At 42.8% G+C, this 18,693-nt stretch overlaps 2 protein-coding genes and 1 non-coding gene across 4 annotated transcripts; all 3 read left to right on the forward strand.

Moving 5' to 3' along the window:
• Nucleotides 1-2,238: 2,238 nt before the first annotated feature.
• LOC115734505 (superoxide dismutase [Cu-Zn], chloroplastic) lies at nucleotides 2,239-5,486 on the forward strand. The gene is made up of 8 exons (XM_030665331.2): nucleotides 2,239-2,583; nucleotides 3,041-3,102; nucleotides 3,197-3,236; nucleotides 3,334-3,429; nucleotides 3,516-3,547; nucleotides 3,687-3,762; nucleotides 4,487-4,540; nucleotides 5,217-5,486. Exons 1-8 carry the CDS (start codon nucleotides 2,304-2,306, stop codon nucleotides 5,240-5,242), a joined length of 666 nt encoding a protein of 221 aa, XP_030521191.1. The 5' UTR covers nucleotides 2,239-2,303; the 3' UTR covers nucleotides 5,243-5,486.
• A 6,607-nt stretch (nucleotides 5,487-12,093) lies between these two features.
• Nucleotides 12,094-13,151, forward strand: LOC115734413 (zinc finger protein ZAT5). Of its 2 annotated transcripts, XM_030665182.2 has the most exons (2): nucleotides 12,094-12,253; nucleotides 12,293-13,151. In XM_030665182.2, the coding sequence occupies exons 1-2, from the start codon at nucleotides 12,152-12,154 to the stop codon at nucleotides 13,142-13,144; spliced, it is 954 nt and encodes a 317-aa protein (XP_030521042.1). In that variant the 5' UTR covers nucleotides 12,094-12,151; the 3' UTR covers nucleotides 13,145-13,151. The 2 variants fall into 2 exon arrangements, with proteins under 2 accessions (XP_030521042.1, XP_030521040.1); XM_030665180.2 differs by having other exon boundaries at nucleotides 12,094-13,151.
• Nucleotides 13,152-18,403: 5,252 nt separating this feature from the next.
• Nucleotides 18,404-18,476, forward strand: TRNAV-UAC. The gene has a single exon. It is a non-coding gene; the product is annotated as a tRNA-Val (tRNA).
• Nucleotides 18,477-18,693: the final 217 nt, after the last annotated feature.

Genomic DNA, 18,693 nt, shown 5'->3' on the forward strand with positions numbered 1-18,693 from the left:
CAAAGTGATGGCTCAAAATTTATTGAATTTCCCCTTTTTAGTTTTGTTTTTTTATGTAGGATCTAGTTACCTAAAAGACAAAATTCACATGTATAGTCAAGGCACTATGTTTTTTTTTTTTCCCCTAACGTTAGATTTTTTTCATGTGTTTTTTTTTTTTGGTCAGATTTCTTACTTCTACTAAAATTAGTTTTGTCGAAAAGAGAGACTTCCAAAAGACTTAGTTTTTTTTTCTTTGTTGTTGGGCAAATATATGATGAATTGTCAAGTAGAATCTGAAAAAGATTTAACATAGACAATTTTTCATTACAATAATTTGTGTATAGATTTTTACTTTTGTTGCGCATATCACAATCAAATATCTTGTTATTTATCTTCTTTTATTTGCACACACATAAAATGGGAAGATCAATTGAAGCGAAAAAAAAAGCCCTCTCCAACATGAAACTTCAAAGATAAAATATAATCAAATCAAAACATTGCACAAATTAATGTCATCCATAAAGTGTTCATGGAAAGATATCAAGATGTCTCATCGTGCCTAATGTTTTTAGTGTATTTTCAGATATTTTGTTAATGTCCTGCATACTCTGCGTAAAAATATCTCGCCAATAGTAAGTAAAGGATAAGTGCTTTAACATAGGTAGTAAAGATACTTCATATATATATATATATATTTGATACTAATAAATTTACAAATAAAAATTCCATCAAGAAATTGAGGTTTTGATATAAGAGAGACAAAGTTATTAATAAAAAGAAGAGAGAGGGGGGGGGTTGAAGAATAGATAAGTTATTATAGGAGAGATAATGAAGACGAGTCTTTTAAGTTTTCACTATATAAAAGAATATACCCACCGATCGGTGGCCTAGTTGGTAAGAACATTGTGACCTGGTGATCACATGTTCGAACCGTGGTTTGAGCGCAAGCTCGCTAGGGTTAGGCGGTGTTCGCGCTAACACTTACCCGGAGCGCCGTGGTGGTGGGGTCCTACGGCCTTCCCTAGGACTAGTCATGCTTTATTGTTGGTTTGAGCGCAAGCTCGCCGACCGCACGGAACCTCGATCATTAAAAAAAAATATATATAATTTTTTTCTTTACTTTTAGCGAGATACATTTACACGGGATATGTAAAACGTGTTGGGAATATTTAAGAATACACTAAAAAAGTTGTTTAATACACTAAAAACAAAACCTGTGAAATGCTTAATTATAGAAACAAGATTCAAACTAGAAATAGGGGGAAAAAATAGAGAAAGGAAGGGAAGGTACAATTATTTTCCAATAGGATGATTGAGGGCAATTTTTGTCTTTTTAATGTAAATGGGTCAGATTTAGTCATATAGGGGTGGATATATCGCCGTCCAAATCCTTATTTTTCAAATAAGAGTCTGTAATTTTCTTGATTATACAAAAGTGATGTCATTTTCATTCATACGGTATATGTTCGTATTTTTGTTTTCTCGGAGATCGGATAAGTCTTTTTGTTGAATCATTTGAAAAGTGGAGTTATTTTTATTAAGAGGGAATGGTATTTTTTTTTTCTATTGCAAAATGAAACTAATTCCACTTCAGAGTTATGGCAAAAAAAAAAAAAAAATCGAAACCCACTTAATATAGATGGTGTAATAAGCTGATTGAAAAGATAATCGTCTATTCAAATTCGATTTGGGGATTTTAAATACACAATACAAATGTCAAATAAAATGAAATTCCAAATAAAGATCTTAAATGTCCTCGTTTTTTTTTTTAAAGACGAAAATGGATCTTACTTTAAATGAGAGTTTGAAATGGTCATTTAGTCTCAAATAAGAGTTTAATATCGCCGGCGACCAAATATTCTAGCTAATCAATAGCATTTTCATACTTTACTGTTATCAAGACTTTTTTTCTTTTTCGCTCTCTCTTTTCCTTTTCCAATTTTTTTTTTCTTTTTGCCGGTGGCCGGACACCGACGATGCTCGGAGAGGGATGGCCTTGACGATGGCCGGTGAGGGTCGCCACCCCGAGATCGGCTGGAATATTTGGCCAGCCGCCCCGAGATCATATCCTTATTTGAAACTGTCGTGATCACTTCATAATATTATTTAACATTTTTTAGGAAGGGCACATACTTATTTGAAATTTTTTCTAAAATATTTATCTGCAAAGAATAGGAGGAAAAAAAAGAAAAAGAAGAAAAGGCAAACCCCAGATAAAACCCAGCAAAAAAAAAAAAAAAAACCGGGAGGAGCTGAAGTCTCTATCTCCTCTGAGACCTCTAGAACCGTAGGAATACACTGCGAGAGCTCGAGCGACGATAATGCAAGCTGCAGTGGCAGCCATGGCCGCCCACGCCGTCCTCGCCTACCCCACGTTCTCCCACGCTCTCCTCTCTCCTCTGCCCAACCTCGGCAGCCCCCCGCCCCTCGTCTCCGCCTTCCGCGGCGTCTCTCTCAGGCCGACTCCCACTCCTCTCGCCCTCTCCGCCGTCGCCCCCAAGCCCCTCGCCGTCGTCGCCGCCGCCACCAAGAAGGCCGTCGCCGTGTTGAAGGGCACTTCCAGCGTGGAGGGCGTCGTCACTCTCGCTCAAGAAGACGATGGTCTGTTCTGGGTCTCTTGTCTTGATTACTTTCTCGGGCTCTTCTTGTTCGTCTTGTCGTGTGATTTTTGGGAGCTCGGCGACGATTATCATGTGCTGTTGGGTTTCAATTGTGAGAATGAGCATTGGGATTCTTAGCCTGCATTTCGCGGCTGATTATAGTTGGGGAGGAGTGGTGAAGTATGTTGATGTTCAAGTTCCAATTTTGTTTCTGGTTTGGGACTGGAGTGTTCGTATGCCTACCGAATATTCTTTTAGAAATTCAATTAAGGGACTTGATTTGCTGAAAGGCGTCTATGAGGAACGAACGGATAGGCTCATAGTCTGTTCTGGTCGCTGAAATTAGAATGCTCACTCTTTTTAGACGAATATTTTGTCTGGAACTCATTTGTTATATGCATAATTTAGTTGGAAGCATCCTGAAGAGAGCAATATCCTTACCCGTTTGCGTTATGCAGGCCCCACGACAGTCAATGTTCGTGTTACTGGGCTAACTCCTGGACCTCATGGGTTCCACTTAGTAAGTCATCTCTCATTTTGTATTTATTCAGCAAACCAAAAGTGTGCATCTTGGTCTAAATTCGTGTTTTTCCTTGATCATTTTCTTGGTACAGCATGAGTATGGGGACACGACCAATGGATGCATCTCAACAGGTAATTGCACATGTCTTAGAACTGAAATGATCTACTTCATGACAATTCTCATCTTTGACCCTTCTCGCCTTTGTTCACTCCATTTCTTGAACTGTAGGAGCACATTTCAACCCAAACAACATGACACATGGGGCTCCTGAAGATAAAGTGCGTCATGCGGGTGACCTGGGAAACATAGTTGCCAATGCCGATGGTAACAATTGTACACTGCCTGTAGTTTGTTGTGTTCTTCATCTGTTGATATTGATTGTGGAGGCTTTGTGTATTGTGAATGCACAGGTGTAGCAGAAGCAACGATTGTTGATACACAGGTACTGCTGGGAATACTACTATTCTTTATTTATTACTGGTCCATATTATGCATACATGACTGGATTCTAGCTTGTCTGCAATTTTTTTAAACTCTGATTGCTCGGCACTGTTAACTTTTATCATTGGTCGAGTGCCCAGATACCACTGAGTGGTCCAAATGCAGTAGTTGGAAGAGCTTTTGTCGTTCATGAACTTGAGGACGACCTTGGAAAGGGTAAGCATCTAAGAAAACCTTGCTTCACATTCTTATACTTGCAGTCAATGTTGCTGGAGAGATGAGTTCAATCACAAAACAGATGCAAAATGGAGAGAAATCTCTTGAACTTACTTTCGCTGACACCTTTGAATCGAGCAATTCAGTTTGTTCTGTGCATTACAGGGAGCATAATTTCTTATGTGGCATTCTGATGTTTCTTAGGTTTCTCTTCCTCTAGCATATCTTCCACCCAGCAAATGTTTTTTGTTCATTAGAGCAGATGGTTGCTTTTCCTGTGCTAATGAGTTACATTGCTTAAATTGACAATCCTCATTCATATTTCTCTAATTAAATTATTTCCATGGCTATCATCAAACTCAATCAGTGACAGTAATAAGAATGATTCCTAAGGCATTTCATGCTTACAAAGTTAGAATTTTTGAAAGATGGAGGAAAACAAATGGTGCAGGATAAGTTGTCCCAAATAGTTAATCTCTCAAATTGAACTACAAAGTCTAAAGAGGATCTTGCAATCTTTCATTTGGATGTTAAAAACAACAGTAGCCCTGTTGTAAGATGGACTACTTTCGTCTTTTGTTGCGGGAGTTGTCAGTCTTCTGTTTAGGTGAAGCAGCTTTTCTCTACAAGATACAGATCATCCGGTTGTTTTTAATCATTCTGTTCCCCCTTGTTAATTCTCATCAATCTTTTGGTTCATATCCATTTGTCCATCTGTTTGTAGGTGGCCATGAGCTGAGTCTAAGCACTGGCAATGCAGGCGGGAGATTGGCATGTGGTAAGGCCCAGTTTTCCATGTTTCCCAATTGGCCATGTTTTGCTATCTTAGTATATTGGCATTCTGTCTTTTGTTGGATCTCAGTATATGTCCCTTGAGAGCATCTTCATTTCTTCATCTTGTGGTCTCTTTGACCTGTTTTTGAGACCACCTTTGGAAACTCTGTTTACTTATTATTCTGATGAATGATATCTAGCTAAATTTGACTACCTAGCTTGCTTAGGTAGGGCTTTTAGTGCAGGGAGGTTAAATGGACAGAACTGTTATTTAATGATTCCATGAAGTACATAAGTTTATATTTCTATAGAAAATGAATGACAGTTCTAGTTCTAGTGATGGGTTTATTGGGCAATTTATATAGTTTGTAACTTCATATGCAAAGTATAGGGACCATAGAGAGTGACCAAGATTTTGAACTGTTATGTTCACCAAGAGTGATCCTTCTGGGATGAGCTATTTTAGCTGAAGCTTATATCTAGTGTTATGTTAAGCACAAGGGTTAATGAACTTAGATGAAAGTTTTTCTGTGTGGAGCTTGATGTAATCAGTTATCTTTCCATTCAATTCCAAGTCTGAATATCATCTTCTCTTGTCATGAGTAGTATTTTAGAATCTTGAGTTTTCTCTTACCATGACCTTCCCTCTGTTATTCTAAAGTGATGTGATTATTGCGCAGGTGTGGTGGGTTTGACTCTACTGTAATTCTTCGCTTGCAGCGTTACTGCTGTCCTCTGTGGGTTACCTCCTTTCATAGAGTGATATGTCATTCCTTGTTCGGCACAACATGGCATTGTGCAGACGACCCTATCGTATGGTTTTCGGCCTTGATTGGCCGTGTATGGCTACTACGTGATTTCTAGCTGTTGAAGCTTCCTATTAATCAGGAAATAATGGATCTAAGTCATGTCATATCAGGTGAATAATAACATTTGATATTGTTGTGTGACAGTGGTTATTTCTCACTTTTCACGGAGGAATATCGAGTCTCGAAATGAAGTTCGGGTGCAACCTAAATGGATGTCGAATGAATACATGTTCTACCTCTAGTGAACCGAGATTGGACAGCTGTTTGGGATTGACATTAGCCTGATCACTTGTTCAGCATCATGAAAAATTTATGGATCCGTTGCTTCTATCCCATGGCTCGGGAAAAAAAAAAAACTTTATGCGGCCTCGATAATGTTTGGCTACCATGGTGTTAAGCCCCTTTATATGTAAAGGGGACGTCATGGTAAAAAGTCATGTCTTGCTAGATGATTCTGAAGGTAAGTTTCCAGAGCATGAGATCCATTAGGCGCGGCTTGGAACCCCGATGGGGTTGCGAACGGTTCGAGATCCTTGAACTATGTAGAAATGCTGTTTTCCTGTACCTCGAGCTTAGCTTCCGGTGGCAAAACGACCAACTGATATTCTCTTATGTCTACAGCTGAAGTCCAATGTACCGAGTTATATATGCTGAGATCTGTTAGAACCGAAAAGACCACTGTGAACCAATGAAATTGCCCTTCGAACCACAAACGGTCCTGCGAGGGCACTAACTAATTGAGAGCGTCGCTAAATTGATTGGTTTAGAGGTGTGAAAAGAGCGAAGGAGTGTGGTGCAAGAGTAGGAGTTAGGCTTGAAGTGAGCATGATGCTCATTTAGTCAAAGAGGCGAGAGTGGTTGCAAAGAGAGGTTGGATTGAGTAAATTGGTTGCAACTCCCAAGCAGTTCCCCCCAACCCACATCACCCCCTACAGCTACTACTGAACGCACAAATCGCTTAACCTAAGATTTCAACTAAGGAACGAAAGGCGGATCGATTAAAGTCAACACCTTTCGCTATGCAGGCTTGTCGGCTCCCGGAAGAGAAGCTCCGACCTCGCAACGCGACCTACTTTACATCCAATCATGCAAGTGTTCAAAGATCGAACAACCGAATTACCTCTCCGGGCAGCGGTCAACAACTCGGCCCCGATCTCGTTGATTTCGTATCGCCACACTTGACGGTGTAGGATGTCAATTTGTAACTTGCTTTCAATTAAGATTAGTCGCATTGTGTGGTTTTTTTGTATTGTCATTTGGGTGTCTCTTTCGGGGTGAGGTATGAGCCGTTCGAGTCAGTGAGATGGTGGATTTCGGACAATCAAGGAAAGGATTTCCTGAGAAAAGGTCCAACCGGTAGCGAGAGTGTCTTGTCTTTGCGTATTGCCAACGAGCATTAAAAAAAGATTGAGGGATAGCTTTTGCGTAAAGTCTAAGGCAAAGGCGAGAGAGGAAAGACTAAGCGGGGAGAACGCCCAAGATGCAGAATTCCTTTCTAACACATGCAATTGAGAATAATCCAAGCAACACAGTGGGAAGCCGGTAGCATGATGACAGTCTAACAATCTTGGTCGGTTATTTTTGACCACACGATCTCCCGATCAATAGATACTTTACGCAAAAAACGCGATGATGGTGTGCGGATCTACGGTTGAGATTATCGGCCCCTTACAGTCTTGTCGGGGAAGCATTTCCTAACACAATGAGCAACAATGGAGCCATGATATATTTCCATAAGGATGTCACGAACATACAAGAGATTAAACCATTTACAAATACCTATCGCATATTGACGGGGTCTCATGCTCGATGCTCGAGCGCTGCTATGAGAAAACACTTCCGGTCTCTCTCTTTGAGGGTCAATCTCTTTTAAGAACGACGCGTAAAATAAGAATCCGAGTACGTTCCAAATCTCTCGATTGTCCTGCATTCAATTTTTCCGCGGCAACACACGGCATTCGAACTTTCGACTCAGATTAATCTCTACGGACGCGCCGAAACTCGTCGTGTCCACATGTACGCGCACTAGAAATGGCTTTCCCCTTTTTGTGGAGCAACTTGGCCGCTTTTCTTGCACTTCCCAGTGTTGTGCGTCCATCACTCGGCACGCGAGACTTGTGACCATTGGCTCGACACCCCTCCCCATGTTTTTTTACCATGATTTCTCCCAAAGTCAAATTTCCCAAAAGTTTTTTTTTTTTTTTTTGGGCACGTAAAGTTTCAATTTCTTCCAATTGGGTCCCCAAAAAACCGGCCTTCAACTGCTGAACATGAAAGGCCGGAGGGGAAAAAGAGAAGAGAGAGAGAGAAAAAAAATGAAAAAGGAAATTTTTGCTTTTGGTGGTACGAGTTGTCCTGATCAGCAAATGGATAGCACAACTGCCACGAACTAGTGGGATGATTGTTAGATATTTCTTTTCACTCCATAATTATTTCAATTTTCTCCTCCAAGTGTATCGAAATTTTTATATCTTTCAAAAAGAGACAGTTAGCTCCCTGACAACCAAGTAAAAATAGAGGCGGCGAGAGAGAGAGAGACAGAGAGAGACAGAGAGAGGGTTCTTCGGATTGTGATTCTGTTCACTGACAGCCAAGGAAAAAGTGGGGGAAAGAGTACAGACAAAAAAAAAAAAAAAAAACATGGATGGTTCTTAAATTTTGGCCCAGAGTGCAAAGTGGAGTTTGGATTTTTTTTTTTTAATATTCAATCTGGTCTCTAATCTTTAGCTTAACGTGTAATGTGATCCATAAACTTTTAATTCATTGAATATAGTCTCTGAACTTTTGATACATGTTCAATTCGGCCTCCGAACTCTGTGAAAATGTTCGGTATTGTCCATGATCTTGAATTATACGAGGACAACATCGAACATTTTTTCGTCTAGCTCCTGGACCACGTTAAACATGTACTAAAAATTCACGGATTACATTGTAAATTGAATTAAAATTTAAAAACTACATTAAATAAACTAAAAGTTCGTGGACTAAATTATATATTGAGCTAAAATTCAAGGACCATTTATGTCAGAAGAGAACAAAAAATGAAAGAAAAAAAAGGGGGAAAAAAAGGGATTTTTGCTGTATTTTATTTATTTATTTATCTATCTATTTTTATTTAATTATTTTCGGTTATATATGGAGGATGGGATGGGACTCGGTTGCAACTAACATGGCTGGTTACGTGAGTGGCTGAGAAGCTGCTTCTTCCCAGTGACGTGTGAACCGAGTGTGGGGAAGTGGGAGTGGGAATGAGTGTAAAGTTCCAACTGACAGTGCGGTTTACGAAACCCCCACTCTCAACGCTCGGCGCGTGCCCTACAACCTATTACAAAAGTATAACTAAATCCTAAAACCTGTGACAAAAAATTGCATTCGAATCCTAAAACTTTCAAAAGAGTGCAACGAAGTCCTAAAATTTGTCACGAAAGCTCGATCGGGTCCTACTTTCATGACAATTTTTAGGTATTCTAATGCACTCTTCCTTAATATTTATGAGTGTTTTTTTGTGCCAGGTACTTATCAACAATTATCATCTGCATAAAGTGATGTTGTCGATAGAACCGAAGAGAATAAGGACATGATTCTTCTCCACTTTCGGTTTCGGTGTATATTCTCCAATAAAGAGTAATTAAAATAGCCCCCCACCAATTTTTTTTTTTTTTTGCGAATTATCGATTTTGTTTTTTTTTTATTTTTTTCCTTTTTGGGTGTGGGGGGACGGGACGGCACGACGTGCGGTGTCGTTACTTTTGTCGCCGTCCTCGAATTTTCCGATGTCCGGAACGGAATGGAGATCCGCCTCTGTTTTTTTGCCCCAAATTGTTCCATATGTCGAATGGAGTTTTAGTTGCCGACCATGCAAAATAGACACGACGATCGACCTCGGGGCGCACCGGAGTCCCGGTCGGGATCGGATTGATAGACAGAGCACGTACATAGCAAATACGTGGGGGGGCGGGGAGGACCTAAATGCAAGAGAAATACATCGAATCGCGGGTCGTTATTCGTCTTCCTCCGATCGTGCGGCGAGGTAGACCGGTCATATAATGGATCAATTCATCTCATATCTTGACGGGTTGGGTCGATATGAATTAGTTATAACCAGTAAACGGATCATAAATCCGTGCTCTCACTTTAGTTTTGGTACGAGTTTTCCCAAATTAGATTGTATCTCGAAATTGTTTCATCAATATGAGTCGGATCGGGATATGTGCATGAATCGTTTGAAATGTATTGCATGAAAATGAATCGAGTGGGTGAATGTTAATTTGGATCGGAACATTTTCGACCCGATCCTATCACCGGTTTGTCCATTTAATGCCTCTTCCGATACGATTTTAGGTAAGCTGCCAAATTTCTGTTGCGCTACGCTCTCGCTCAACCCCCCCGCCCGCCTAATCAAAGCTCTTCCATCTTTTTAAGAGGCGGAGGCCCCAATAAATTAGAGGAGAAATAATGACGTGGCCGCTTTCAGACCGTCCAGTCTCAATCACTCGCTCCCTAAATGTACCACGTACGCACGCTATCATCACTCCTGATAAGTCTACTTCCATTTTGGCTCTTGATGTAAAGAAACATACACACGCATGTAATTTTCTGGGATAAGCACGACTTCACGGTAGAATTGAAAATCGAAAAACCGGACAGATGGGACTCGATCTGGTTCTAAGTTCTAGAGTATGCGGGGTAGGCTTCAGATTCAACGAGTAGGCTTCAAATTCTAAAAGTTAACAAATTGGTTCCGAGCAAGATTCGACAAAAGAGAGAAATCGAAAATATGTTATCCATTTCACGCCAAGCAATACGCAAAGTAGCTCTCGCCCGCACGATGTATCAGCAAGACGACGTGCAATGCAAGGTGATCGGCTCATCGAGTTCTCGACGTAACAGGATCCACACAAGAACTGATTATTTTTTTCTCGCGTGACAAAAACAACCCCGTGCTTGAAAAAATAGACGGTACCTTGTACTTTTTTCTTTTATTTTCTTTAAAACGCGGATTAGGAACAACCAATCCCGATCAACGGGTCCTAATCGCGATGAGTAGAAGTTGGAGGAAGATCCGACCCTCTAATCTAGTGTCATTAGGGCTTCTCCGGAGGGTCGGAGGGGGAGGTGGCGTAAAACGAAGATGGTGGGCGAACAGAATCGCTTGCGTTGTCAACGCATCGGAGCAAAATAATGCAAGTCGAATCATTGGCGTATGAATTGGAATAATGGGAAGAGATATTGAACGAGAGGTTAGTGGTTGTATACGGATAACATGCATTATACTAGGGACGAGGTGGGTCGTGGGAGCACATGAAGGAGGAAGTTCCTTGCCCCCTTCCCCCAACAAAGCATCTCCATTTAATTTCTTCCGACTTTTCTCCGCTAATTTCGTTGATTTTTTTTTTAATATACTTTTCAGATCATGTACGGCAAAATTCGGTCGAGAGGGCTGCATTGAAATTTCGTGCGAATATTCACGATTGAGGGCCCGTCTGTTTGAAGGCAAGCTGGTTTTCGAAGGATTTTGTTTTTTCGACTTTTCGGTATTTGGATGGCAGAAAGCGTTTTCCATGGACCGGAAACGGGCTTTCCCTTCGGCAGAGAAGGAAATCGTTTTCCCTAAAGTGGTAAACAAATGAAAACTAAATTAGATAATTCCCATGAAAAAGATATCTTTCTTTATCTTGAATTTTTTTTTCGGTGAAACAAACGGAGGGTACATTAGCGAAAATCGGAAATATTTTCCGTGTAATTCCTCGCAAATTAAAGCCACACCCCGTGCTTAATTGTTTATGCTTTGCTTGAAAGCCATCCAAAATTCAAATTGGTGCGTGTAGGGTGGTAACTCTTTTGCATGCTTTCATCGTGGAATACGGTGCCCTTCGCTTTAAAAGGGTTGCGTTTACTCATCGTGACCCCACGTTTTTTTTTTTTTTTTTTGGGCGTTGGGCACCGAATGCTGGTTGAGAATTAGGACAAATACGAAGCGGGCTCCTCACGTAATTCTCACACCAACCTTTTGCTTAGGACGTCCCCCAATACTCTTAATGCGGTGTGTTCGCACTTGTGATTTACTCGGTTCGATCCAGTTTAAACGCTACCGCCCTGGTAACCCTGAGCCGAACTCCCATTTTGGTCTTCTTTTTTTCGGCTCGACGTGATTGATCGCATCGCGTTTATCGTTAAGACTGGATTTGAAGTTGGAGAAAGGGAGAGAGGGATTCACAAAAACTTCCAAGTATAATGTGCCCGCACCTAAATGATAATCAAATTTGTACGATAATAGCTCGACACGTGCAGCGAATTTGGAGTTTTTACAGGCTCTCTCTCTTTGCTAAGCAGCTAATTTTCAGGTATTTGTTCGGCGGAATATGAAATTACGTGAACAGTTGGAAACGAACTGGAAGTGGGACGAGAGAGGCACACACTCGCTCGAGGGACAGCCAGGGCGCGCCACGTGTTGGCGGATGGCTGACCTTCACGCGCGCGGAGAAGCGCGTCCGTTCTCCCCCACCCCCTATGAATGGCCGATCTTTTTTCTCCTGCCCCGTTCGGATTAATCGCGGTTGATGGAAAACATGGTAATCGTTCACGGGACGGCCTTTGACCGCCACTACCTTCTGCGATACATACACACCACTCAAGTTCGCTCACTCGTCACTATATAAATATGTGTGTGTGGGTACGCACACTTTCACTCCATACATTGACGGAGCTCTCGTTCATCTTCTTTCCTCGCTTTCCTACGATCGCTCGATCCATCTTTTCTTTATACCCGAAGGTGTTTGGCGTTGGCGGTGTTTCAGGAGGTCGCCATGGATCTTGAGTACCCAGAGGAGTTCTTGGGCGCTGGCCATGATCATCACTCGCAGATCGCCAAGGGTAAGCGCACGAAGCGCCAGCGGCCGGCCTCCCCGTGTGGCGCTATGACCTCTTGCTCCTCGAGCGGCGGCGGTGGAGGCGAAGGAGGAGGAGGGGGGGATAACGGCTCGGCTTTGTCCCCGTCGTCTTCCGGCGATAACGTCGTCTACTCGAGCGCCGAGGAAGAAGAGGAGGACATGGCGAATTGCCTTATCCTCTTGGCGCAAGGTGATGGCCGTCCGAGCCGGATTGGTTGCGACCACGATGGCGGCAAGGTGGGGGTCTTCAGCGGCAAGAAATTCTCCGAGGTGGTTGCCACTGCCGCCGTCGGGGGCGGCGCCGCGGCCGCGGCCACCGCGAGGGCCGGTTTCTATGTCTACGAGTGCAAGACTTGCAGCCGCGTGTTCCCGTCGTTTCAAGCGCTGGGAGGGCACCGAGCCAGCCACAAGAAGCCCAGGTCCATCGCCGATCACGATCAGAAAATCAAGCCGTGCGCGGGGGTCGTGGGCTCGGACGTGAATGAAGACGAAGGCGAGGGGCAGTTGGGTAAAATCAGCCCGCCCCTCTCCATCCACGTGGCCAGCCACAAGGGGCTCCATCAAGCGAACAAGCCCAAGATCCACGAGTGCAACATATGCGGGTCCGAGTTCACGTCCGGTCAGGCCTTGGGCGGCCACATGAGGCGGCACAGATCCGCTCCGTCGGCCACGACCACAAGTGCCGAAGCTACTGGTTTAACCGAGTTGCCAGTGGCAGCAGCAGCCATCGCCGGCAGCGAGAAGCCGCGCAACGTGCTCTCTTTGGATTTGAACCTACCGGCACCTCCGGAGGATGATCACCACCATCAGCAAGCACACCGCCGCCGCGAGACCTCAAAGTTCCAATTCGCCACAAGTCAACAGCCGATCATACTGGCGTCACCCGCCTTGGTGGATTGCCACTACTGAAAAGAAGTGGGGTGCACATGTCAATTAATTGTTAAACCCAAACCATATTCATACTTTTTCACATACCCTTTATTATAATTCCCCTCGTCTGTCACGATGAACTAATAAATTTTCAATTTTTGGTCACTCGATCCAATCATGTACGGTCAACGGTTCTCATATCTACATCCGCAAGCATCGCCATTGATGGAGTAAAAGGTGAGAGTGGTTTAGGGTTCATGGTTGCCATTGATTCACGAAAAGGTTGAGTGATTGGGTCGCATCTTTCTTTACCCTTTTCCCTTATTCCTTTTCTTTAAGTGGGAGTGAGTGAGTAGAGAGAGATAGAGAGAGAGAGAGATGGAATTGGCAAGATTTGCCAGCCTAGGGTTTGGCGGAAGCAGAACCACAGCCAAAAGCGGTGGATTAGGTTTCTTTCACGGTCTATTCCCATTAATGACGAGAGGGGGAGGAGATATGGGCTTAGCCTAAGCAGAAAAGCCTAGGTTGGTCGCCGCCCTTGCCGTATCCGCTCACCCACCCCGGTTTTCTCCTCCCTATCTTTCTTGTTTCCTCTCGAATTTGCTCCAATCGGTTGCTTTTCTTGTAATCCCTTCTTTAATATCGCGTCGTCGCATCAATCAAGCATCGCGTAACTGCACCGTTGCGCCTGGATGGTGCCTACTTATTACATGTGGCCGGAGCTCCGAATTCACGCCTGATCGTCCGATCGTCGCTCGCCCTTTTATCGGATTACGCCTAATCGTCCCAATTACACCTAGTCATCCATATACACGGGGACCCTAGCGATACGACGAGCCTATGTGGATAGAGGGGAAGCCGCACAAGTTGGACCCGCAATCCGTTATTGCCTACCCATATGGGTCTATTCCTCCTCCTCCTCCTCATCATCTCCAACCAATTTGTCTATTCCAACCGATCGATAATGCTCTTGTCTACGCTTGCGTCGCTGTACAACTAGCCTTAGTTGGCCAGCGGGAGAGAGAGAGAGAGAGAGAGAGGTGGGTGGCTAATCGAGCTTAAAAACTCCCTTAGCACGCGCACAACAGTCTGTCGCTCACTCACTCCATGACTTGGTGTTTGTTAAGTGCACGTATTGGCAAATGTTGGTGAGCAAGCATTGTGGGGCACGGTTGCGTATGACCTCCAAAGTGAGCTGTAGCCCGATTAGGCGTTGTGCTACTCGTCGAGACGGGTTGTGAAAGCTATATTCGATTGTCTCGTTCGACTCGCGCCGCTCAAGAAAGCCCGTCGCTCGCTCGCCGGCTCGGTTCCGGATTCTCATTTCTTTGTCGAAAGAAAAGCGAAGAGGGATAAGAGAAGGCACGATTCGAGAAAATCTTGGGTTATTGGCCATTCATCGACGACATTAGAGGCGAATAAGGAGGGGAAAAAGAACGTTTCCGACTAGCTGTCATTACGCAATTCTTCGGAGGGCACTTGAGAAGTTAAAATACGCGTGAAATGGTGAAAAAAAGAAAGAAGCAAAGCAATCGAAGCGAATGTACAAGTTCCAGTGTGTTTGGTTCAACTTTGGAAATGGGTTTTGAACAAATGCAAAATGCCTTTAACTAAATGGCTTTGGAGAAATGCAACCGGCATTTGGTAAAAAAACCTATAAAATGCAACTTTGGATTAAGTAGTATTTGGCAAAACAAAAACCAAAAAAACAAATGCAAAGGGCTTTTGGTTGCACATTTCTTTTCTTTTTTTTATATATAAATTATCAAAACCCTTCACCGATCAGCAAAGGGCTCGGGCCGCCGACAAGCTAGATTTAGCGCCATCGGCCCTCACTTGCCGAATCTGGCACTGCCGGCCCTTTGCTTGCCGGATCCGCCCTCTCCAACTGTCCTCGCTCAAGAAGATGAACAATATCTAGGGTTTTACTTTTCCAAAGGTGTAAAAAAATTGGATTTTTGGTGTGGTTTTGCGGAGAATACAAGCAACTAGCTAGTTTTCATTAATGAGACTTTCGGCATTCCGAAAATATTGGTAGGAAATAGCATTGGAACTTCCAGCCTTTCCCAATGCTCTTTGAAAAGTCTTGCCAAACACCCTAGCATTTCTCTAAGAGGCTTTAATGGCCCAAAGCTGAACCAAAAATGAATCATTTGCACGGTACGATTTTGGATAACAACTAACTCCGAACTTTGTCAACACTCCCTTCTCTTGAAGTCGCGATCTCTCCAAACCCTAATGACAACCCGAGTAGATTAAAGTTAGCTAAACCTAATAAATCGCCCAAGAAGTCTCTCTACTAATCGTGACGGTTGATCGTATTCCTAACCCTATTCATCTAAACTAATGAAATTGCTCCCAATCCAACATAGAATCCGAAAAAAATCACACAATTTGGCCACCCCACCCCCCCCACCCCCCCCACACACACACACTCGCTCGCTCGCTCGCTCGATCATTCAAAGCATGAACGGTCGCCATCTTAACACTAAAGGGAGGAAAATTTCAGGGCAAAGTAAAGCGAATCGCGCTCTCGCGCACACGGAGCTGTCCCATCTCGGGCAACTACTCAAAATGTACCTGAGGAGAGGAGAGGAGACGAAGACGACGGGGCATTTCCTTCCGGGGAAGATTCTTCGATTCCTGTCCAGAACTCACGACACGTGGACAGTTCACGCCTCGGAGGTGGAGGTGGAGGTGGAGGTGGGCGTTGCTCTCCGAACCTTGCATCGCTGGATGGCCTCAAAACCTCATCTTCACTTCCAACCCCGTTTGGAGATTTTTTGTCTCCGTAAAAGCTTAAGAATATTGTATTTTTATCGATTCAGTTCTAAACTTTTTAATTTTATCAATTAAGTCCTAAACGTTTTCACATTTTGTTTTATCAATTGAGTCCATCCGATCAATTTAAGCTGAAAATTCCTAAAATGGGCGTTGATTGTCCAACGTGCCACGGGCAGCGTTGATATAGATAATTTTCATAGTATCTTGATTCTTTATTGATTTTTAATTTATTTCTTTATTTTCTTCATTACTTTTTCTTTACTGTGGCCGGCCGACGAGGGATGCCAAAACCACGTCGGTCGGCGCGGGGTGTGGGTGCCCGACCGTCGTCCGCGGCCGGCGAGGGCGTCGCAACCCTCGCCCGGTGGTTGGCAAGGACTCGGCAACCGCCGACCTTCGTGGGTCATAGTGAAGAAAAAGTAAAGAGGAAAGGAAGAAAGAAAGAAAAATAAAACAAATAATTTTAAAAAAAAAGTATAAAAAATTGTTACAAATTATCCATGTCGGTGCCGGTTATGCCACGTCAACGGTTTTTAACCGAAATTGACCGGATGAACTCAATTAGCAAAAATGTGAAAAGGTTTAGAATTCAGTGGACAAAAATAAAAGATTTAATACTGAATTGACATAAATATAATAAGTTTAAAACTTCCTAATGGAGCGTGCCGAATGGGTGGTGGTGTTAGCAAGTGAGTTGTCCGGTGCGAAAGGAAAGAATCCACTAATTCAATGCCTTTAGTACGTATTCGCCGGCCATTCGATGCGCTTCTTTTGCTTTTGCACTGTTTCCACATATTCCATAGGCGCCACTTTGGATTTGCTACATAAGTTTCTTTTCTTTAGCACAACAACTTGGAAAATGACGGTAAAACATTAAAAAGAAAAAAGTGAAATTTTCCTTTTTCGTGTAATTACCTACATGTCGCAAGCGCGTCGATGAAAATTATGACTGAAATGTGATTAAATTAATGGAAATTCATAATATTAGCATGGCGACATTTGTTTTTTACACTTGTGGTAAGATAGCCCCGCCTAGGTTTGGCGAAATCTCGAGCACGTGAAGTTCGGGTGAGCGGTCCGAACAACATGGAATTGCTTGAATTTGGCAAGGCGTGGAGCCGAACATGTTTGCGGCACGATGAATCCATTCCAATGTTTGCTTGCAATTATCACTAAACCAATCCACGGCATATGTAATCCGAAATCGTGTCGATGTATTAGTCACGTGCTCAATCGATTTAGTTGTATGGTAAAAGTATTTGGTGAGGGCGTCGATGAGGGACGACCGTCGACCCTCACCGGCTGCAGGGGAAAAAAAGAAGAGAAAAGAAGAAAAAAATTCATACAAACTCAATATTATTGAAATATTATTTTAAAATATCCACGTCAAGATCGATTGTGCCTACATGGCACGGCCAGCAACCACATCGGTGGTTTCGGGGCAAAAATTGATCGGATAGACCGAATTGATGTAAAATATTTAGGATTGAATTGACATTAAAAAAAATTATGACTAAATTGGCACAATTTACAGTAAATTTAGGACTTTTTCGGTAATTCTCTCATCGAATAGTGGTGAATATTTCTCTCTAAAACACTCCGAGCTTTGGGCTTGGAAGTTAGGTGGGTGACAAGCCCTAATTCATCGGTCTAAGACATGGAACGAATTTGAGAACCGACGCACATGGTTTGCTCGTTTGGGGGTGTCGGTATTTTCGCCACATACATCAAATTACAAAACTAGTGGTACCCCCTAACCCCTCTTGGCATTACATGGCACGGTCGGTATCCACGTCGGTGGTTTCGCACCAAAAATTGATCGGATATACTGAATTGGCTGGAAAGGTCTATGACTCAATTGACAAAAAAAAAAATTATAATTGAGTTGGCACAATTCGTAGTAAATTTAGGACTTTTTTCGGTAATTCTCCCATCGAATAGTGGCGAATATCTCTCTAAAACGCTCCGAGCTTTGGGCTCGGGAGTTAGGTGGGTGAGAAGCCCTACTTCATCGGTCTAAGACATGGAACGAATTTAAGAACCGACGCACATGGTTTGGTCGTTTGGGGGTGTTGGTGTTTTCGCCACATACATCAAATTACCAGCCCTAGTGGTACCCCCTAACCCCTCTTGGCATTAAACTAAAGTTCAACTAACCTCGTTACAAGAGAGCTTTGGCCAAATAAAACTTTACGAAAAGAGTCTAGAATCCAAATTATCCGGACCGTAAAGATATTGATCGAATTGGTTTATGTCATGTTCGTTGCACCATTTGCATCGCGCAAAATAAATAATGTGAAAAAAAAAACATTTTCTTAAAAGTGATCGCTTGCATCGTTTACAGAATTAAATGAAAGGTAAATACATATAAATTATTTTTTATAATGAAAATATTTTCCATTGGCTAATTATTTTAAATCTCACAAGTGACTGGTTTTAGAAAAAAAAGTTGCCAAATCGTATACGATCATTTAATTGGTAAATCTGTTTTCTGAGGAAAAAACGGCAAAGACAGTTGCTGTGGTGTAGTGGTTATCACGTTAGTCTTACACACTAAAGGTCTCCAGTTCGATCCTGGGCAGCAACACTTCTTTCCCTTTCTATTTTTTTGTTTCTTTCACCTTTTATGATGTAAACGGAGAAAACCGAATAGTTTTTTGCTTGAATTTATGTTGCTGAGAGTGAGCGCTCGTCCTTCGAATATACGTTACCACACGGAGAAATCAACTGCCAAAGTTTGGTAAATCTCATGAACCTTTCTTTTGATCTTCTTCATCGACGACGGGGCACAAGTGAATACACAA

Source organism: Rhodamnia argentea, chromosome 6 (genome assembly GCF_020921035.1).
Source record: "Rhodamnia argentea isolate NSW1041297 chromosome 6, ASM2092103v1, whole genome shotgun sequence".
In the NCBI taxonomy this organism is placed as follows: domain Eukaryota; kingdom Viridiplantae; phylum Streptophyta; class Magnoliopsida; order Myrtales; family Myrtaceae; genus Rhodamnia; species Rhodamnia argentea.